The sequence below is a fragment of the Copidosoma floridanum genome, unplaced genomic scaffold (assembly GCF_036245765.1).
Source record: "Copidosoma floridanum isolate Cflo_tuat_1 unplaced genomic scaffold, Cflo_Japanese_pri ptg000025l, whole genome shotgun sequence".
Taxonomy (NCBI): Eukaryota; Metazoa; Arthropoda; class Insecta; order Hymenoptera; family Encyrtidae; genus Copidosoma; species Copidosoma floridanum.
Window position 1 is genome coordinate 645,133 of NW_028321902.1, and position 21,663 is coordinate 666,795.

Consider the following 21,663-nt stretch of genomic DNA (forward strand, 5'->3'; position numbering starts at 1 on the left):
AACTATACAGAGTTGGTTAATTGCATTTCAACTTCAACTAATTTGTTTTCTGTTTAGAGGATAAATTAATTACACGTATGTAACTATAAATTATTTTACGTAATTAAAAAATTAAGTGACCAATAATATAATGCTTGCTATTAGGCATACAAACTCAAGCAAAAATTATCTCACTCATTTGAATCTATTCTAAAAACGTGTAACAAATAAAAGCTAACAATAACAAATAATTTTTAGAATTGAGATTTTAATAATATTTATGTTCCTAGTCATAATTATTATCAGTTGTTATTTTTTTTTAAAGTTAAAACTAAAACTGTGGTTTTATTCTGTCATTCTATATCGGCAGTCAATCATTTTTATGAAATATTAGTAATAATTTAAAGTAATTTTTTTGTATATTGCTCAAAAATTTCAAGTATTATTGACAATAAAAAGTACACATTATAAGCTATGGGTTTGAATTAATTATAACTTATGACAGTCAATAACAGTTTTCGTTTTTTTCTTCACCTTCCAAGATTTTATTTTTTATGAAAAAAAAAAAAAGTAAATAAATAAAAAAAAAATCAACTGATTATAACTAATAACAGTTAAATTTTATCCTCAGTCTCAACCCTGGACTTTGTTAATTCTTATTAATAGTTAGTATCAATAATCTCCAGTTATTCATTAAGATAATTTCTGCTCGGGAACACAAGAAAAAAAAATCTAAGTATAACGCAAGGATGTCCATTCAGATGCAATCACGCGTTGTTTCAATACGCCGAGGAATATAAAGGTTAATAACTACGCTAGATCAAGGGGGAGATCGGTTACGACAATATTATGTGTAACGTGGGAGTTTTCGTCCGATATCGGGAACACGATCGTGCCGTGAGTATACCGTGTTGCAAGTGAACGGAAGTGAGAATATACAAGCGAAGGGACGTCGCGTTTTTTTTTTTTTTTTTCTATTGCTGTTTGGTCGATGATCATCGCCATCAGATAATTAGTAGAAACGTTCAGAAGTGACGATCAACTGATTAAGGTACACGAGTTGGTTTTTTTTTTTTAAACCTGTCGTAATTTTTCGTATTATTTAATATTATTGATACAATTTAAATACGATCTGGATTTTATTTTTGAGAGTACAAGAGTAATCGTCAAATCGTATACATATTATCCATTGGAAATATTAAACAAATTATCAAATATTACCAACCGTTTATAGTTATTTTGTACAGTATCCACGTCCCTATTACGTAATTAATCGCATAGGCATTACGAATAAATGTTATTAAAAACGTCGTGACGTATACGCGGCATACGCAAAAGCTCATAGTCATACAGATACGAAACACGCAGATCGTATAGGTACGTGAATGCAGATACTACTCATGATTCGTGGTAAAAAAAAAAAAAAAAAAAATCCCAATCAAGCGTCTCTGGTTCTTTTCTCCAACATCCAGCTCACGCGCCTACTACACCCAAACCGATCAATATTCAATGATCGGTTGGTTGGTGTACTCTACAGTTCCTGACGAAAGACTTTTTTTTTTTTTTCATCTGTTTTCATTTTACGGAAACGTTATTTTTTCGCACGTTCTCCAATCTGTAGGTATGGGCGTTGTGCGTGGGAGTTAAGCAGTGCTTTGGCAGGTGATTGGCGGTTCCTACATACGGTGTTTGCAGGAAAAAAGGGACGAATAGAACAGCTGCTCAGCAGCGGATATGCAGCGAAACGACTGTCCCCTATGTGTATTGTAAAAGCTGTTTGACCGGTTGGGTTTTTAAGATATTGTTTTACAATGGGTGCGGTTTATCCGTTCGTGGTTTCAAAAGATTTTTATTGCCCGTGTAAAATTATCTTGTTTTTCGTCAATGTAGATTTATCATGTGAAACTATGAAATATAATCCCCAAAGTTCTAAATATACAGAAACAATTGTAGATCCAATTAACACCCATACTCTTACAGGAAACTCTAAAATTTTGTATTTTTCATGACTTTCACTATTTCAGAGCAGAATATTTGTAAATGTATGTCAAGAACTACTAAAAGAGCAATTATAACAATTACATAAAATTAATGACAAAAACCTACGATAACATTACATACATTCTACATGTACACTAGAAGTTAGGTTAGGAACCCCTTCCTTAAAGTTTACGCTAATAACAAATTTTTTGTTGTTTATTGCTGTGTATAGTTAAATATTTCTTGTTTGTGTAAATAAAGTTATACATTCACAAGTTTTTCAATGTTTTGTAAAATTAACCTTTCCTTTTGAAATTACAAATATTAAAAATGACGGGTTCAATGAGGGTTACTGTTGTAACCCAGCGGTATGTAACACCGTTAGTGTTGACTTTTTAATGTCTTAAAGTTCGATACGCAATACTAATTTATGTAGTTTTTCTCATATCTTTAACTGTAACGTAGCTATGGGAAACTTTTTTCTCAACAATAACATAAGTTCGAGGTAAACCTTATTGTACGAACTTTCTTGATATTTTTGATGTATTCTTTTTTTCTTTTATTTTTCGTCATCCCTCGATGGTTTTACTATTATTATTATATTAAAAAAAAAAATTATATTTCCTTCAAATTTTTGCTAATACCCTTCCGCTGTAATACCCCAACAAAGCAGCACAAGTTGTAAAACTTAACAAGCTAGGTAGGTTCGGATGAGTATACGTTGGAGCAGCAAATGATATATATAAAACATTACCCGTCACAAATTCGCATTTCGTTGTATCAGGACAGCGCATCGAAACTGACTAATCGATAAGTACGTGAGTCACACACTATGCGTAGGGGGAATGTAGAAAGACGCAGAGTTGATTTTCGGGATTTCTGTGACGGTACGTGCGTGTCGGGCTGTTGGGAGATAATAAATGTCGTCCGGAATTCTCTTACTTTTAAATCCTGCTTTTATTGGTATTCCTACATCCGCCTACACGAAAAAAGAGATGGATTTGAAACGAGGCAAACCTATTACTGATATTATTCGTTCAAAGCGTGATTACATAATTATGATTCAAATGAAATTCAAAGGAACGTCAAAATAAAATATAATGAGCTTCTTCGTACAAAGATGCGTCGAAAGTTGTTGTGGTGTTATTGAAATTTTAGCTTAAGGTGTTCGTTTTACGTAATCCGAAGTACATGTATTTAATGTAGTGCTCTTCTTGTGTATGTATATATTGTACTTTTTAAATTTTGTGGTTTCCTATAACGCAATATTGAATTATTGTGCTGGTAAATTTGACAATAGAGGATGAAAAAATCCAAGTCTTGGCAAAATAAATATTTAAAATTACTGAAATATGAAAAGAAAAGAAAAAGAAATTGTAACCCAAAATAATAAAAGTACCGTATACCAATAAAATTCAGCAACTCCATATGTATCCGCGTCCTGAAAACGTGAACTCCGACCCCCCTATACTGCGTCCTCTCGTATACAATACGTTTTGAAAGCCTTAATTGGTCGTAAAGTTATTGTATTTCTAATACTGTGAGCTCTATGCATCTATATATCATTACACCTTCGAGAACCAGAGCATGTGTGCTCTTTATATACCTATGTAATATTCACACACGGGCACGTATTTACACAACACATAAAATGTCCCTTTTGGTGAATCAACTCGGCCCCGTGTGTCGCAGGGTTCCTCAAATGGGAGCTTCGATACATTAGTCGTGACGAGTTTGTGCCAAACATGAAGTACATTAGTTGATCTTATACCACGGCGATGTTTTGAAGAAAAATAATCCTCTCCCCCATTCGAGTGTTATCTCGCACATGAGAGACGCGCGCTAAAGGCTCAATCGACCCTTGTTGAACCCTTTTTGTGTAATCGATGTCCATCATCCTGTAAAAATACCCATAGGCAACTTAAACATTTTATTTGGCGTGTCTGCTTTTTTCCAATTCTAAATATCTGTGTGGAATCGTTCAAAAATATTTTTGGAAGGTATGTATGTGCCAGTCAGCCGTTCTCATCACGAATGATGGATCTCTAATAGCACAAAACGTTGTTTTCCTACAATGTTGCAATATAGGGTTCCAAATATGTTTTAAAAACGTTAAAAACGTCGCTACTATATTTCTATTTCGTTAATTTTCTTGTACTTTGTGACCAAACTAGTTTTACCATCTGGATAACAGCGTCTGTGTATTATAGTGAAGAGTTGAGCTAATTTACGATAATTTTTAACGATAATTGAATTTATTCTACTTATTTAAATAACATTGAGACTGTCATAAATTAACTCCACCCCACACACATATTAGGTGCTGTCATCCAGATGATATTTATCTAGACCAAGAATGACTAGCAAATTTTTGTAGTTGGTGGACATTTTTAACGTTTTTACAACGTTTTCGAACGTTATTACAACTCAATCTTGTAACGTAACAAAATTGGGAAAATAATGATTTTCCAACGTTTTTAAAACGTTGTGCGCCACTAGGAATCATTATTCAAACGAAGGAAAAAAAGAAAAAAAAAGAAAGTTTTGTCACCCAGTTATCTTCACCATGTACACAAAGCCAGGAGGAGAAAAAATTGTATTTTCACCCTGTCTGCGATGATACTTTTAATATACAATACTTATATACTTACTGAAAGAAAGGAAGAGTCGTCTGAGACTTATGATGTTGTTTCCTTTTTTTGAGGGGAGGGGGAGAGGAAAAAATTTCCATTTGAAATAAATATCGTGAGATATACTACAGAATAATGCGTGCATACGCCCATTGTATACAAATAAACTGTCAGACGAAGGCGCAGGGGGGGGGCGAGAGTTTGGGAGGAAGACAAATTCGAAATAAATTCAAGCTTTTCGAGAAATGTATATTATTAGGAGGCTAGAAAAATAAAGCACATGCACGTCCGATGCACATATTATTTTTCTCTGCACTCATAGGTCGCTCTTCGAGATGCGTTTTCGTAATGACCTCGCGTCTTTATGCTAATTCGGACATAACACAGTTGGCTGATGGATAACCGTGGAGATGTAAATGACTAGTTTTATAAGTGGTACATGAATATAAATTTAAAAAAAAGATCCTGTCTGGATTAAAATTAAAACCCCACGAGGTTTACGTTGGGGTCACGTGGTATGAGGAAGATGGGACTCTCGAACGGTCAATTAAAAATTATAAAATATACGAGAACACTGTTAGTTTGCTTGGTTCAACTTTTGTAAGTTGAAATTGTAATTTATGCGTATGTTTATTATGTGTATTTTTAACGTTTTCTTATCTTAAAAGATTGGTTGTCTCGTGACCGAAGCCTTTTTTTTCGTCATGTGATTTGTCAAGACAGATTACATGGTTTTTAGGCGGGGCTCATAATTAATCAAATGCATCAAGTTGTAGCAATTTGATATAAAAATTATATGTAAAATGGTAATACTTGATTTGTTTATTCTTTTGAAAAAAACAAGTAGACAATCTGTATTTGAATCCATACGTCATATGGATGTATTTTGTAACTTTTTAATATCCATGGAATACCAGACACACGTTTTTTACGAAAAAAAAAATGTTTTTAAGTCATTTTATAGTTATTTACATTGTTGAATTTTCATTAAATATTAACAAAAAATTAATGTATTTAACTAGTGAAATTATAAAGGTAGTACAGATATTATATAGTGGGGTACGTTTTTTAAAATTTTATTTTATTTTTTTAAATAAAGTACCACAGTATTTATAACTAAGAAAAAAACTTGGAAGCTAAAAGGATTTCAGTTGCTGTGAATCGACGTTTTTTGGCAGCCCAACACCTTTTGATTAAATTTAAAAATGAGCGATGGAAAAAATAAATGAAACAACGTATTATTCGCGCAAAAAGCACACGAAGCCCTGATGGTATCGTTAAAAACTTCCATCGCGTGAACACGACGAAAACCAACCAACTCCTCGGCAATTCCTCTCGGCTTATCGTTTCGCTTGATTCTCAAACTCATCGGAACTCGATCCCCTTTACCCTTTTGCTCTCGTTAACCGATCCCCACAAATGTATACGAGGACCCATCAGTAACAGTACAGCGTCTGGCAGTAGGGTTGAAAAAAATTATAGGGGTGGGAGAGCGTATGTGTGTGAGAACGTCTATACATAGCAGGGCCCTTTTATCTTGCACGAATGAGGACTATTGTGCGTTGAAACACTGCACGTGCATTGTATAAGTATGTGGAATTCTCGTTCTTAATGCTTTTCTTTTTTTTTTTTTTTTTTACAGCAAGACCCCTGTGCGAGTTTCGCGAGTGTGCATGTACACACCTTTTTAAAGTTTTTTTTTTCTTTTCATCATCATTCGTGGGTGCTTTTGTCTTTCAAGGGGAATGTAGTGTTGGGGGACGCTTGGTTTAGGGTGTGTTTGATTGTACATATGTGCCTGGTGGGCGACAGATGTCGGCTTTATTGGGGCACATTCTTGTTGATGCGAGTTTTGAATGATGAAATTGGAAATATTGTTATGGAAAGTTCAATGAACCACGAGGACACGCTGAGTTTATTTATTGAATTATAATTATTGAATCCATGATTTATTGTTTATCGTTTTTTAACACAGAAGAAATAAATATTTTTAACTTGTCGAAAACAACACAAAGGTATTTCAATTGTAGTTTTTGAAATATATTTCGTGCATTGGATTAAAAGTTTCGGGCGATTTGTTTAAAACATAATTTAAAATAAAAATAATACGTTAAATTAAAAAAAAATTACAATTTAAACATTGAAATCTTACTCATTCAACTGTACTCATAGAAACTGTTTTAAGTAAATCTTTAAATGCATTTGTATTTTATCAAAGTATTGAAAATACATATTAAAGCACTTTTGCATTTCATCATATAATTTAAAATATAATTTATCAAATAAAAAATTTATTAAATAATTAATTATTTTTACTGTCATTAATTCAAATATATTCAAATTACATTAGGTTAAAAAATTTGAGGGATTTGTTTAAAATATAATTTAAAATTAAAATAATATGTAAAATAAAAAAAATGAAAATTCAAACATTAACTTCTTACTCATTTAACTGTACTCATACGAATTGTTTTAAATAAATCTGGAAATGCATCTGTACTTTACCAAAGTATTGAAAATAAATATTAATTCATCAAAAAAAAAATTCATTAAATAATTAATTTCATTTGCTGTCACTCGTGTATATTTAAACATTCATTTCAATTAATTTCGTTAATCACAGATATATTTAGCAAATTTATTTTTAATGAATATGTATTTCATTATCGTGGTTGAAACACATTATAAATATTAATGATTTAAATTTACGTTTCTCAATTACGAATACACTGATAAATATATCTCACCTAAAATAGCTGAAATAATTTAATTTGTATTTGACTAAAGTACTGTAAATATTTTCGAACATACATTCAACTATTCAATAAAATAAATTATACGTTCATAGTTCTGGTATTTAGAATCGTTTGTTTGAATTATTTTATTTGTAGTAACATTTTAAAAAAATTTCATTCCAAACTAAATATTTTTAATACTGTACTTACAATTAAATTAATTCTCATTACTTTATTCAAACTAAAAATGCGTGAAATGCATGGGTTTATTTCAGTTTTTATTTCAAGTAAAATAAAAAAATTTGATTCGGATATCATATTTGAATGAAGCGATAAAACGAATACAGAATTTTAATTAAATAAAATATCTGTTGGAATACTCTGCCTGCTAGAAAAAAAAAAAAAAATCTGAAGCAACAATTTCTTATCACAGCCGTCAAAAGAGATCCCCGCAACCTTCTCGCAAACCCCAAAAACCATATTTCACGTGCTGCAGTCGAATAACCCAAACGCATTAGCGCAGCTGCCTCTTTGTCCAAACACACATCCAAGCGCAACATAAATACACAGAGAATCATCGTATAGCTGTCAAGCGGAAAATGACGAGAAAAGCATGCATGCAGGTGCCGAGCACGTGCGCTCCTTTACTTCGTGGTCTCGAAATACCGCCTAGGCTCGCTCCTTTATACTTTTTTTTTCCTCCATTAACTCTCTCTGGTTTGGTGTGGTCTGGCTCCGGCAAAAGAGTTTTCCACTTGCCTCGCGAAATATTCATTCCGACGCTATGTACACTTGAATGCATTATTTCCAACGAGCCAATGGGATGCAAATTCGCCGTGACATCTGAAAGATAGTGCGCTCGTTTTTCTCCGAACTTGGCGATACGCGGCATTGACGTAGACTTCGTATAGGGTCGCCGATAAAACAGCGATGCTCCATCGTTCGTATAAAACATATTGCCGACGATTTATCTTTCCTGTATCTCGACGTGTTTGCAATTTCATTGTCACGTCCAAGTGGCGTATGATACGAAGGGCTCTGAAGTCTTTTAGACATTTCTAAAGTTTTTTAAAGACTAAGAATGACTTATGAAGTCTTTTTTAATGAATTTAAGCTATATGCACTCTTAAAGTCCCGGTAAAAAGTCTGAAGTCTTTGAAAGACTTAAAATAATTTATAAAGTCTTTTTTATGACTTAAAGCTATATGCACTCTTAAAGTCCCGGTAAAAAGTCTGAAGTCTTTTGGAGACTTTTGAAGTCTTTGAAAGACTTAGAATAATTTATAAAGTATTTTTTAATGACTTTAAGCTATATGCACTCTTAAAGTCCCGGTAAAAAGTCTGAAGTCTTTGAAAGACTTAAAATAATTTATAAAGTCTTTTTTTATGACTTTAAGCTATGTGCACTCTTAAAGTCCCGGTAAAAAGTCTGAAGTCTTTTGGAGACTTTTGAAGTCTTTGAGAGACTTAGAATGACTTTCGAAGTCTTTTAATGACTTCAAGAGTGCGCAGCCCGTTGGTGTGATGAAAAGAAGTTTTACGGTTTCGGTCTTTTGTAAAATAAAAATCGCATGCATTGGGAGGTCAGTGGCGCACTTGGTGCCAATTTGTTGCGTGGTCGTTGAATTGCTCGATAAAAAAAGTGGGTCGGCCAAAGATTGGAGATAATCGTTATCCACGCATCCGTCAATTAATTTTGCAACAACATATAAGTACGTTGGGATTGAGGGAAAAAAAGGACAAAAAAAATGTGAACCTCGAAAATGATGACGATCGAGTCAGCGTGTGAGATTTTAGCGTTGTTTTTATTTAACTAGTTCATAGTTTCCTATACAATAGTGTTTTTTTAATTAAGCATACAATCGTATATCAAAGTATTAAATATTTATATTAAAAATTCAAGACTTTTGGTTAGAGCATTACAATAGTATTGCGTTTTTTTTGTTCTTTGAGCTTTTTAAATTCGAGGACAAAAATATATAAAACTTTATTTTGATAAAGCTTTTTTTTTGTATCATCCCCGATGTATCAAATACTTTGCTAGTAATGTTAAAAACGAGACTTTGGTCCAATTTATAGCCAATGATGATAGTTTTTTAATCGTAAATTACAACAATAATTGTTCACTACACATGTACATTTATATATTATTATGCTTCGATTTCTAACATCGATACTTGGAAAAATTCCTTTTATTAAGCTCTTGTACAAACATCATAGACTCTACTGTGATCTAAAAACTATTGCATAAACTTACCTTTGCTTATGCGTTATACAAAAAAAAAAAAATTGTTTTTACGTTCACTGTAACTTGTACTTTAATCTAATACATTAGCACTAATGTATATGTTATATATTTTTATACGAGGAAGATGTATTATAAGAAACGCGAGATTGTGTCGTTAATCGTATATTTACAGCCTCGTATGCTAAAATGATTCTGCTCTTCTTATTACATGCTTCTTGACGCTTTGAAAGCGTTTTGTCAATCAATTTATTTTTCCCTTGTCGTTTGTAAATATGGCACTTACGCAGAAGAATTGCCGTCTTCGATACATAAATATAAATATTTTTATTAATTCATATGATCTGTAAATTCAGTAGACTTGAATGTATTTTCGCAAATGTCTGCGAAAGAATGTGCTAGTTTTTTTTCATCAAAATGCAGTACTGGTAGATGTATATTGAAAATAATGCGGAGGAATGAAAAAAAAAAAAAAAAAGGAATTTATCTACAAAAAGTATCATGTGACAAGTAACTTCGTATTGTAAATCAACACCAAACAACGGATTCACAAGTGTATTTGTTTAAATGGAAGTGAAAATTTTGCACCTGAGCTACCAAGCAAACAACACCAAGCTATATTACAGCTAAGTACCAAACAAAAAAGTACGTAAGATTTATTAAGTCGCGTAAGCATGTACCGGGTTAGAACGTACTCTTGGATGATTATTCCTCGAAATGCACCATCACGAGACAACAAAACAGATTCGATGAATCAGGGGTCCGATGATGCTTTCATACACGCAATTGTGTTCGAGATTTATCGTCACAACACCAACCTAACTTTTTGATGTTGAAAGGTATATTATGACAGTAAATCTCGAAAGCTATATTGCGTGTATTGAAAAACTCAATCAGACCCCAGCCGTATCCACCGAATTCCTACTAATTCTCTAAAGTGCCTTTCCCCCTTCTGCTCTCGATTCGTTCGTTTGCCAGTTTACGAGCACTGCCTGTACACCTGAGCTTTCGAGTTGAACTCCTCCAGCTGTCTGTCCATCTCGTCGTTGAGACTGTCCACCTCGTCCATGAGGTCGCGCAGCAACCTGTCGTTGTCCTTGTAAACGCTCTCCATGCCGTCCAGGTCCTTGAGTTTGCTCTGCGTGTCGACCGTCAGTTCGGACGCCCGTTGAAGCAAACCCTTGGCCCTCGTTATGTCGTCCTTGCTCTTGTTGACCCGTTGGCTCAGGGAATCGCCGACTTGCCGGTACTCCTGGCTCAGCCTGTCCGCGTTGGCCTGCACCTTCTTTGCCTCCTCGCTTATGTTGCTCGCCTGCTGCTGGATCTCCTGCTTTACCACAAAGTCGTTTTTCACTGACTCCGTCTGCAGGTGCATCAGCCTTTCCTCTGCAATTAACAAAACCACATCGACACGATTCTCCCCAAATGGTATGGTGGGTGGTCGTACTTACCAAGATCGTTGACGGAATTTGACGTGTCGTCGGCCTTTTGTTTCGCTGCCTTGGTGATCTGCGAGATCTCGTCCAGATCGTGCTGGGACATTTCGATGTCCGTTTCAGCTTTGCCGATGGCCTCCTGAGCCGAGTCTTGGGACGCTTGAGTCTCCTGCAGCAAATTGATTACCTTGCCGGCCAGGGCTTCCTTATCTTGGGCCATGGTCTTGGTGTAGTTGGCTCGTTCCCTGAGCTCCCTAGCCAACTGAAGGTCGCCCGACGTCTCATGGAGGATGCGTTCCGGGTCACTGAGCGAGCCCACGATTTCCGCGATTTGGTCGGCTAGGCCTTTGATCTCCTCGGGCGTGAGGGTGATATTCTTTGACAACACTTCCTTGGCCAGGTCTCTCACTTCAGCCGGCGTTGGTTGCTCGGCCTTCAACAAGTCCACGATTTTTTTGTTCACGTCCGACAAGTCTTTGATCAGTTTGTCCGACTGGTTACGCGCGCTCGAGGCCAGATCGAAAGCTTCTTGGGCGTTGACTAGAGCTCCTGAGGACGTTTCTTTCAGACGGATCATCTGAAATATGGAAAATTCAAAACCTCAATCCTTCATGCGAGTGTAATGGCGTTTGTACAAAGTATGGTTACTTACGTTACGCAGCAAGGATTCAGCTTCGTCCTTGTGGTTCTTGATTTTGGTAGATTGCTGCTTGGCTACGTCCAGCGCCTGGCTGGCCTTGGTCAAGGCGCCCGAGTCGCAGGACAATCCACCGCAGAAGCTGCAACCAGCGCCACCGCAAACGTCACTGCAGTCCGACACGTTTCTGCCGCACATGTCCTGATTCAATGCTGGAATGTGGCCTTTGAGGGTTTCCAGTTTGTCATCCAGTCTCTCGAGCGATTCTTTGGTCTTTTGTTTATTCTCGGCGACACTGGCGCTGCTTTTCACCAGTAGATTTTCCGTATTCTTCTTGTAACGCTCGGCATCTTGCAAGATGCTGTTCGTTTCCGCGGCCATTTTCTCAGCCAGTCGCGATTGATCGGCCATCTGTTGGGTAACGTTCAGGGCACCCTGAACGTTAGCTTCCTGCAAACGGTTTGCGCTCTCGCGTAAGTCGCTCGCGTCTTGGTGCAACTTGTCCGTTCGATTCTTGAATCTCTTCAGCGCGGCGTCGGCTAGGGTCACTCTCTGGGTCACGTTCTCCAATTTGCCGTCCAAATCCTGCAAAACGGCCGTGCTTGCGTCGATGTCCTTGTCTAATTCGTTGGCCAAGTGGTTTAAATCCTCGAGATCTTGGCTCTTTACCGACGAATTTTCGATGACGGCATTTATCTAAACAACGTATTTCTCCCTTAAAAACTGCTCAATAATGTTGTGATTATTCACCTGTAAAATTTGTTAACAAATACCTGAGCAATGGAATTTTCGATGTTGTCAAACTCTTCGCTGTAGATACCAGTGGTACCAACTTTTTGGATGTTGGATGCTTCGTCGATGACAAATAACGTCTTGTTCTTCAAACCATTGAGGATCGTGTCCCAATTATCGAAACACTCGCCACATGGTGAACAACTTGGTGCTGTACCGATGTAGCTACGGTCGCACTGGTCACATTTATCACCGCCGATACCTTGATGGCAGATGCAAACACCCGTTTCACGATCACACTGTTGGCTCGCCGAACCGATTTCGTCGCACTCGCATGGGTAGCACTCTTTGTTTGGATTACCCCAGTAATTGGCCTGGCACTCGTTACACTGACGGCCTCCAAAGCCGGGCTTACAATCACACGTACCATCGAATGGATTGCATCTGTAACGATAAAAAGGGATTCCGTTACTAATCAGATTCTCGAAAACCTTGAATTTAAATTTTTTAGTTACTAACTTGTCGTGAATACTGCCGACCACGTCACATTCGCAAGGATCACATCCTTCGCCACTGGCAATTCGCCAGTGATTCTCTTCGCAAGTGTCACAAACTTGTCCGATGACGTGGGGCAAACAAGGGCATTTACCAGTGCGATGGTCACAAGGTCCAACCCTGGCATCGGTACCAAGGATGTTGCATTGACATGGCTGGCAATTTTGCTGCAAGGCGTCGCCGTAGTAATCGGCTTTGCAAACCTGACAGTTGAAACCGTCGGTGTCGTAAAGACATTGAAGACATTGGCCAGTTTGGGGATCACAGTTTCCTGGACGATTCAGATCCGTGTTATTGTTGCAATCGCAAGCTTGGCACTTGCCTCCCGGTGTTTCTGGATTTCCAAAGAAATTATCCGCACAAGTGTCGCAACGTGTGCCGGCGTAACCCTGGTAGCACTCACAAATAACGTCGTGAGTGAACGGGTCGAGGGAGCAGCTATCAGCATAAGAATGACCGCTTTCCAGTGTTCCTACAAGTTGAAAAGAAAAATGTCCATGCTTTAAAAACTTGTGGTCGTACCACTCGTTAGAAAAGTATGTCTTTTACACTTGCCTGGACAAGGACAAGGTCTGCAAGGGATGTCGACTCCGATTCTGGGATCACCGTAAAAAGCTTCGACACAGCGATCACAATTGTGCCCGGTGGTCGAGTCTCTACAGTCGATGCACACTCCGGTGTTGGAGTCACAAGTGTCGGCATGACCGTTGCACTCACATCTACGACAGTGTGGAAAGTTCCAGAAACCTGGCTCGCACTGGCCGCAAGTTCTTCCGTAAGTGTTGGGCCTGCATTTGCACCGTCCGGTGTCCACATCGCAGAAGTTGTCCAAAGCGCCGACACTGTCGCAATCGCAAGGAATGCAACCCTCTGGTCCAAAACCATACGTACCAGGACCGCAACGATCACATTTGCGACCTATCACGTTGGGTTTGCACGAACACGATCCTCCGTATTTTGGGCAGAGCAAACTGTGTGAACCGGTGGGATTACACTCACAGGCTGTGAAAAATCAAGCTCGGATTGAAATTTTCGCTTTCACCACGTCTCAACTCCATTTCAAACAATTTATACTTACAATGTGCTCCATCGAAAACGTATAGTCCGATGCTATTTTGGTAGGTGGTGCATATATCTCTTATATCACTTCGGTTCTCGTAAATGGTGTAGTAATCGTACATATTGTTGAAATAGTCTTGACATCTGAATCTTTCGTATTCTTGACGGCGAATCTCACCCGGTGGTCCGGTGAAAAAGGGAATAGAGTCCAACCTTGGACTTAGCACGATCTGAAATCGCGATACAATGGTGTCCATGTTACTAGTTGGATATTGATATTAACGTTCATAATTCAAAAGTTTTGTCGTAAAGTTACTTACGGAATCAATCAGTATTGAGCCAGTCGTTGAATCGGTTGGTCCAGCAAACTTTCTCAGCTCCAACAACACGGTGTAGATTTTACCTGCCTCGAGACATATCGATGGAGTTGCCATGGAGCTTCGTTGGTTTGTGGGCAGTTGCACTGAAAGATGATCGTACTCGGGTCGCCAGTCAGCACAAGGTCCTTCCGGATTCGGAGGTCCGTCGCGTTCAACGATTATCTGTGCGTCTTCCCAAGTGCCTCCATATTTGGGTTCGTAGCGCACAATTATGTCATAATACATGGATCGTAGAACGTTGTCAATTGTGAAATTGAGGACTGAACCTTCGATCACCTGCATGAAACCTATGCCCGTCCACGTACTGTTGCGACCGTCACGGTACGGTTCACGTATCACTATTTGGCAGTTCTATGAATCATACAAGTTCCAAATGTTATTTATTTGCCATGAATCCCGGGAAATTCATCAATAGGAATTCTATACTTACATCCGTGCCTTTTGCGTATTCACCCTCGTAGGTAAGATAGTCGATGGGTCCCGTGTAATAACTCTGGTCTGGTTGGTTGCAAGTGCGGCCACTAACGTGTGGTCGACAATAACACTGTCCAGTGTAAACGTCGCAGCTGTTATTGTAGGAACCACCAAGATCGCAGTCACAAGGCTTGCAGCCTTCGTGCTCCTCCGACAATCCCCAGTACTCGGGCAAGCATTCGTTACAATCACGCCCAACCACGTAGCGCTTGCAGGTACACTCGCCGGTCACCATGTTGCAACCCTGGTTGTCAATTGTACCCAAGGTATTACACGTGCAAGCTAAAACCAAAGAAAACTCGTTAAAAATCGTTTCGTACAATGGTGGGAAAAATGGGTACCTTGACATCCTTCGGGATTGTCTTCGGTAAAGTTCCAGAATCCGTTTTTGCATCGGTCGCAACGCCGTCCTTCCACGTTGGTTTTACAATGACAACGTCCCGACTCATCCCCGCTGAGCTGATCGGTACGGGAGTCGCAAATTCCATCGTCCAGTGATCCCATGGGATCGCAATCGCATGCTGCAATGACAACACGTACGATTGTACATATGGGAATTGAAAGAAAAATCATCTTTGTGGAGCTTGACGAACTCACGTTGACAAGCTTCGGGATCGGTGATGTCTTTGGAAGGATCGTGGTAGAAGAAAGGCTTGCAGAGCTCGCAGTTCTGTCCTCTCGTGCTGTGCTGGCAGTCGTCACAAACTCCACCGGAAACTCGTCCGCTCCTCTCGTAAACAGCCTCGTCAAAGTGACAGCTGGTCGCGTGATTGTTGCAATTACACCTACGACAAGCGTTGGTCTGTTTGCCCACCGCCGGCTTCCACGGTAAGTCGTTGTAAAAGTCCTCGCATTTCTCGCAATTCCGGCCCTTGGTGTTGTGGGTGCACTCGCAGCGCCCGTGAACCATCTCATCCTCGTGGGCTACGCCCTCTAGGGGAAGGCAGCGCGAGGCGTGGCCGTAGCACGAACAGGAACCACGGACTACCATGTCCCTGATCGCGTAGTAGTACTTTTCCCGGATTTCTGGCCGGTTGTCCAGCAAATCGTCGCCGAGGGTGTGCAAGCGCGTGAAATTGATGCGCATGTTCGTCATCTTCAACAGGTTCTGGACCTCCTTCGAGTACGGATTGTCGATCGGCACGTTGTTCGGCAAGACTCTAAAAGGTTACCAAACAACTCTATTATTGTTCTACAACTAAAAGCCAAATTGGTACGAAAGAACAGTAAATAACAACTACAATAAACGATGAATATAATCACTCAAAGCTTACGTATTCTCAACCTCTCGTAGGCTGCAGTGTGGCAAAGAGAGAGAAAAAAAACATTAAATAGAACTGGCGTCCTGGTTGCACGGCAAAAGCGTTTTACCTGAATATGATTTCACCGTTGGACGAGGGCTCGACGTTGGAGTACCGCGAGTCGCAAATGACGTCGGTGAGTTTGCGGGGCTGGTGCGTGGGTATTCCAGGAAACGAGCTCGCGCAGTCGTGGGCAAAGTAACGATAAACCTGCCAGGTGCGCCCAAAATCGTACGAGCGCTCGATCAGCATGGCAGCGGGCCGAAAGGTCTGGAAGTGGATGATGATGTGGGTGAAGTGGAACTCGGCCTCGAGATCGAAGGTGATGGTAACGTTTTCCACCCCGTTCTCGGACTGCCACCAGGTTCGTTCCCGGCCTCTGTGGGATAACCAAGTTGTTAAAGGTGGATAAACCCCCGTGGGGGTCGATGAGACCTACCCTCCAACCACGTTCTCGATGTTGTGTTGTTGCCTGTAGTGGGAGGCCTCGCAGAAGAAGCACTTCTTGCGCTCCTTGAGGTGGGAGACGATGCAGTATCGCTCGGGTCCATTGAGGCCGCAGGTCGAGGACGCGTGCAATTGCTTCTTACGTCCGATCAGTAGGTTGCCGGTGGCCGGGTAGCAGGAACCCCGCTCGCACGGGTGGATTCGCTTCGCCTGGGAGCCTGTTTCAGGGGGTGATAGTTCGACGTAAGTGGTGGGAAAATTTTAACTGGAAACGAGAGCCTTGAGAAGCAAGGATTTTTGGGTTTATGTGGGATACTCTACTGGAATCAACCTACGCCATTATGACCTTTCAAGTGCCACACGGGTTAGGAGAACTGATACGTATATTAGTGAACCCAATCAACTGAAAGTTAGTTGGTGCGATTGATGTTGATTGTTGATATGTCTAATTTGGTACGATAATTGGTGCAACTGTTAATCGGTTTAACTTTTTTTTAAACAATTTTGAGGTACCACCGACTACGGGAGTGTGTTGTGTTTTTACCAGAGCACAAATTATCGGTTGTTCAGTCTATGTGAAATCGATTTTGATCCTAAAATAAGTTTGGCAAGGTTTCACAAAAGTGCAGATAAAATTTATCTCCCTAAAACTAGATTCAAAAATAAATGAAACAGTTTATTTCATGTTATTTTAATAGTTGCACAAAAAAATACAAGTAGGTACTATGAACGAGACTTTCTATGTATAATTTTACTGTGAAAAAAATCATTTTAAAGTAAAATAAACCTTGTGCATTGTATAACACATTTGGTATCAAAACACGTTTGAAAACAAAATAATCAGCGTCACGTATGTGATAATTAATTCCATGCTTTTCGCTCTGGTAAAAACATCGTGCCTTAAAATATGCCAAAAATGATGTTTCGAGGATAAACTTTATGTAACCACTTTTTATTCGTGGTTATCGAGAGTTATACATTGTGCATTTCGTTTCCAACCTTTCCCAGTGCAAACATTACTCGGGTAATTGTTACGAAAAATTGAATAAACGATTAATACCTAGTACACCCTATTTCGTGAATTCATTTTTTAGTTTTCTCTATTACAACTACCTCTGGGTTGTAGAACGCTCGACCACGACCAGTTGTGGTATACGTTCGTGCCTTCGGTATTGGCCGTAATGTCGCCTCGTTGGACTGTGCCTACAACATCCCATCTCGGCGTCACTCATCGCGTTTTATCTCGTGCGGGTATTTCGTAAAAATTTTACGTTATTCGAGGGCCATTGCGTGATTCTAATCGTGCTCTTTATTTTTTTTTTAATTGAAACATGCGGGCTCGTAAATACACGTACCATCAAGGGTACAACTTCAGACTTGGGTACAAATACTTTAAACTAAATTGTTTATTGTTTTTTCTGTATCTTTTTGAAAAAATTGGCGCAACGTATCCTTAGAGACATTAAAATTAATAGTGTACTATTTGAAAAAGCGTCAATCGATAACTCTTTTGAAAAAAAAACAAGTAAAGAATCTTACCTCGCCCTCTCGTGACGTGCCTGTCGTAATCTTGAGCACGGGCGGCATAAAAAATCACTGCAAATAAATGAAAATGAGATGATTAAAAATCAATCGTTTCGATTGAAAGCTCGAAGAAAAAAAAAAAGGACCCAATCAACAGCTCAATTTTTCTCAGCGGCCGCATAACGCAACTATCAATTGCCCAATAAACATATTTATGTAACTGAATGAGCCTCAGTTGAATCTTCGCTCCAATATTGACTCTCGCGAGCGAATCGCCGCTGATCAAAGGGCCCGCAGTAACCCGCTCGTATACGCTTGGAAAAAAAAAGGAAAAAAAAATGCTGCTTCACTGGCTCTTTTTCGGAGAAGCGCGTTATCGAGAGCGGTGAGATTATCAGCAAGGGACAGTAGGCGGATGTTTACTAGAAATCGCTCTTTCTGTGCTAATGGATACGTATATGTCGCTCGGAGACTCCGTGTATAATCGAGATTCATTAATGAAACTGTATATGGAAGCTCGGTTAGATCGGTATTTTTAGAGCACCGATGGTCCATTTTTCCGTTTCCGCGTTCGAGGGAATCGTCGTTCATCAGCCACAGAATCAATGGGTGGTGCGACGGTTTTCTGTGAAATCGTATAATCACGCGTCTTGTGTACATGTTCAACAGATCTAAAACGCACGGGTACGAGTTTCGAGGGTTTATCCGGCGCCGATTAGATACCGTCTCGACTCGGCCTATGACCTCGGTGACCCCGTGCCTTTTGAAAAATCTACTAAAATCGTGAGACACGACCAACCGGGCAATTATTTTTTCGTTTTTATACAAGTGCAATAATCCATCCTGCCATCAAAAGCAAGAAAAAATAAATGTAGTAAAAAAAAGATCGGCTATGGCTTGTCCGATCGGGAATTTCGTCGGTGCTGATTTAGCAAATCCGCAATATTTTCCCAGGCCATCACCCACGTAAAACGATACTTTGCCGATTCGGCGAAAGAAAAAAAAAGCTCAACGTACAGCATATAATTTCTCACCACTAAAGTCGTGCAGTGGGTTTTATCATATATAGAAGCTCTAGGTTGAGCTGTATAAGCGTCTACTTTGCTTTCGAACGACTGTTCCCTTCGATGTGGTGTCATGTTACGCGGCGCGTTGCTGACGATATATTTTCCCTTATGTTTCTTTTTTTTTTTTTTTTTTTTTTGTTGGAAAACCGATTTTCTCATATAGATGTTGGATGAGGGGAAAAAAAAGACTTGCCTGTCAAAAAATACAGCAGCACGCCGATCCGGGCCGATTTTCCGATCATTGTGTCGAGCTCCGCCACCCGGAGGGAGGGTATCCTCCGTCCTATTCGGTGCCTGAATCGTCTGCAGGGATGCACAGGCCGCTCAGTCCCTCGGCTCCATCATCTGTCGCACACGAAAAGTTCAACTTACATTTTTTAATTTTTGTTTTAGCTAAAAAAAAAAAAAACATTGTCCCCCCGCACGTGTTGTTCTTCCACACACACACACCGCCCTTCGGAAATCAAAGCCAACTCCCTCGAGACTGGAAAGGAAGGGAAGAAAAAAAAAAAAAGTCTTCTCGAGAGAGAGAAAAAGAGAGAGAGAGAGAGCGTCCCTCACACCCGTGCTTGGTTCCTCTGACGATCGGTAAGAGCAGCAAAAACCATACGCACGTATATATATTTATTTATAGCAACGCGAGCTGCCTTGGACTCTGTACGGCTACACACTTTGGCGATGGGAATGAAAAAAAGTACCCAATGGAAAAGAGGAGTTGTCTCCATAATCACTATGCACCATCCCTCCAACAAAAAGAAAATAAAAAAAAAAATCAAAGTATAAAGTAGTCGAGGGAGCATACACAGGCACTCTCGTGTGTGGACAACAATAACATCGGCTGCGCCGTGTAGCCGTCGGCACTTAACTGTTGTAGAGCACAGTGACCCAACCAACGACCCTTGCAACACTCTCGGATGGGCCAAAAGATGAATAATTTAATTTTTTTGGTTTCTTTTTCTTTTTTTTCTTTTTCTTTTTTTTTTTTTTAGAAACAAAAACAAAATAGAATAGAGAAATTAAATCGAGGGAACGAGGAGGCAAGACGGGCGCAGCATCCGGCGGTGCGCGGGCTGATCGTAGCACTGAACTGTCTGTTGGCGCACGCACACCAGCGTCTGCACTGTGGACTCTCTTTCTCTCCTCCTCTTGGGAGAGAAAGACGTGCCCGTTCTCTTTCTCGTCCCTGTGTATGTGTGTGTGTGTCGAGGGGAAAGCCTAGAGCGGAGCGAAAGAGAGGAAGAGGGAAAAGGAGTCCGAGGATGTGTGGGTACATGGCTCGGAAATCTCAGCGGAGATGCTGCGGAAGCCCCTTGGCAGAGGGGCACGAACGACCGGTCGATTAGCGATTTTTCGCCGATCCGCGCGATTGCTCGTTTTTTTCGAGGGGACGTATCGATGGAAAAAAAAAAAAAAAAAAAAAAAAAAAAAAAAAAAAAAACGATTAGGATTTTCCATTGTTCGCGTTTCGTGGCGTATACGTACGCGAGCGTGTATAGGCGAATAAGCGGGGCTTGTTATCGCTCGGCTCCCGCGCCCGAAGATAATACAACCACACGACGGCCTCCTCCTCGTCTCCGTTTCCGTCCTCCTCCTCCCCTTGCACGTATTCTTCACCCACGTCAACGTCGTCTCCGTCTCTCTTATTTTCCTATTTCTGTCTCTGCGCCTCTATCCACACTTGTACATGGGTCTTTTTACGAAAATCGGCGCGTTTCAATGGATGAAAGACTCAAACGTCCCCGCTGTGGATGGGCTACAAAAACAGTGGTATAAAATGTGGCGTCATGGCATTTAAAAAGAAGCACCAAGTGAAAATTAAACTCCACCCTTGTGCTCGTATCTCATACGTATAAGCTAAAGTTTTACTCACCGCCATCCTAGTCGATAACTGAACACTTCGTGTAGATACACTGTACTTAAAATCGTTATGGGTTCTGGGGGCCAATGGTGATGAGAAATTTTTTTTAAATATCTGCAGTACGTACACTTATCTTCCGCAAAATTAGTCTTGGGCACGAATACTTTGGAAATTTTATTTAAATATAATTTTTTGGTGAAGGTGTAGATTTTTTTTGTTCAATACTACTTACAAGACAATGCCTAACAAAATGTTTTTCAAGAAAATTGGAGATTAATTAAACATTTTTTCAACAGTAAGAATGCGCTTTATTTGTGATAAAAAATGTGTTCCAAGGCGTTTATTGACAAAATAATTGTGCTCAAGTCTGCGTCAAATACAAAACGTTTGAATTGGAGCTTCCAAAATACAACTGTGTACCTGTGTTGTGATATTTTCCAGAGAAACATTTAACTAAACAGATTTTTTTTCATCCACAACAAAAGCATCAATTTTTGTGAAACTGTACAACAATTTCAAGAGAAAAACTCTCTTTGACGTTTAAAAAAGTTTTTAAAACCAAATCTCCATGAATGACGTTTTAATGGATCAGGATCCCAAAAATTCCGTTTTCCGTGAAACAAC

At 39.5% G+C, this 21,663-nt stretch overlaps 1 protein-coding gene across 1 annotated transcript; it reads right to left on the minus strand.

Moving 5' to 3' along the window:
• Nucleotides 1-9,118: 9,118 nt before the first annotated feature.
• On the minus strand, nt 9,119-19,253 carry LanB1 (laminin subunit beta-1). Its single transcript, XM_089595436.1, has 16 exons — nt 19,149-19,253; nt 18,588-18,957; nt 18,130-18,186; nt 16,583-16,808; nt 16,214-16,522; nt 15,440-16,002; nt 15,184-15,363; nt 14,799-15,124; nt 14,309-14,719; nt 14,008-14,218; nt 13,485-13,931; nt 12,894-13,401; nt 12,416-12,818; nt 11,658-12,338; nt 11,021-11,582; nt 9,119-10,955 (listed from the first exon to the last, which is right to left on the minus strand). Exons 1-16 carry the CDS (start codon nt 19,251-19,253, stop codon nt 10,549-10,551), a joined length of 5,766 nt encoding a protein of 1,921 aa, XP_089451562.1. The 3' UTR covers nt 9,119-10,548.
• Between the last annotated feature and the right edge of the window lie 2,410 nt (nt 19,254-21,663).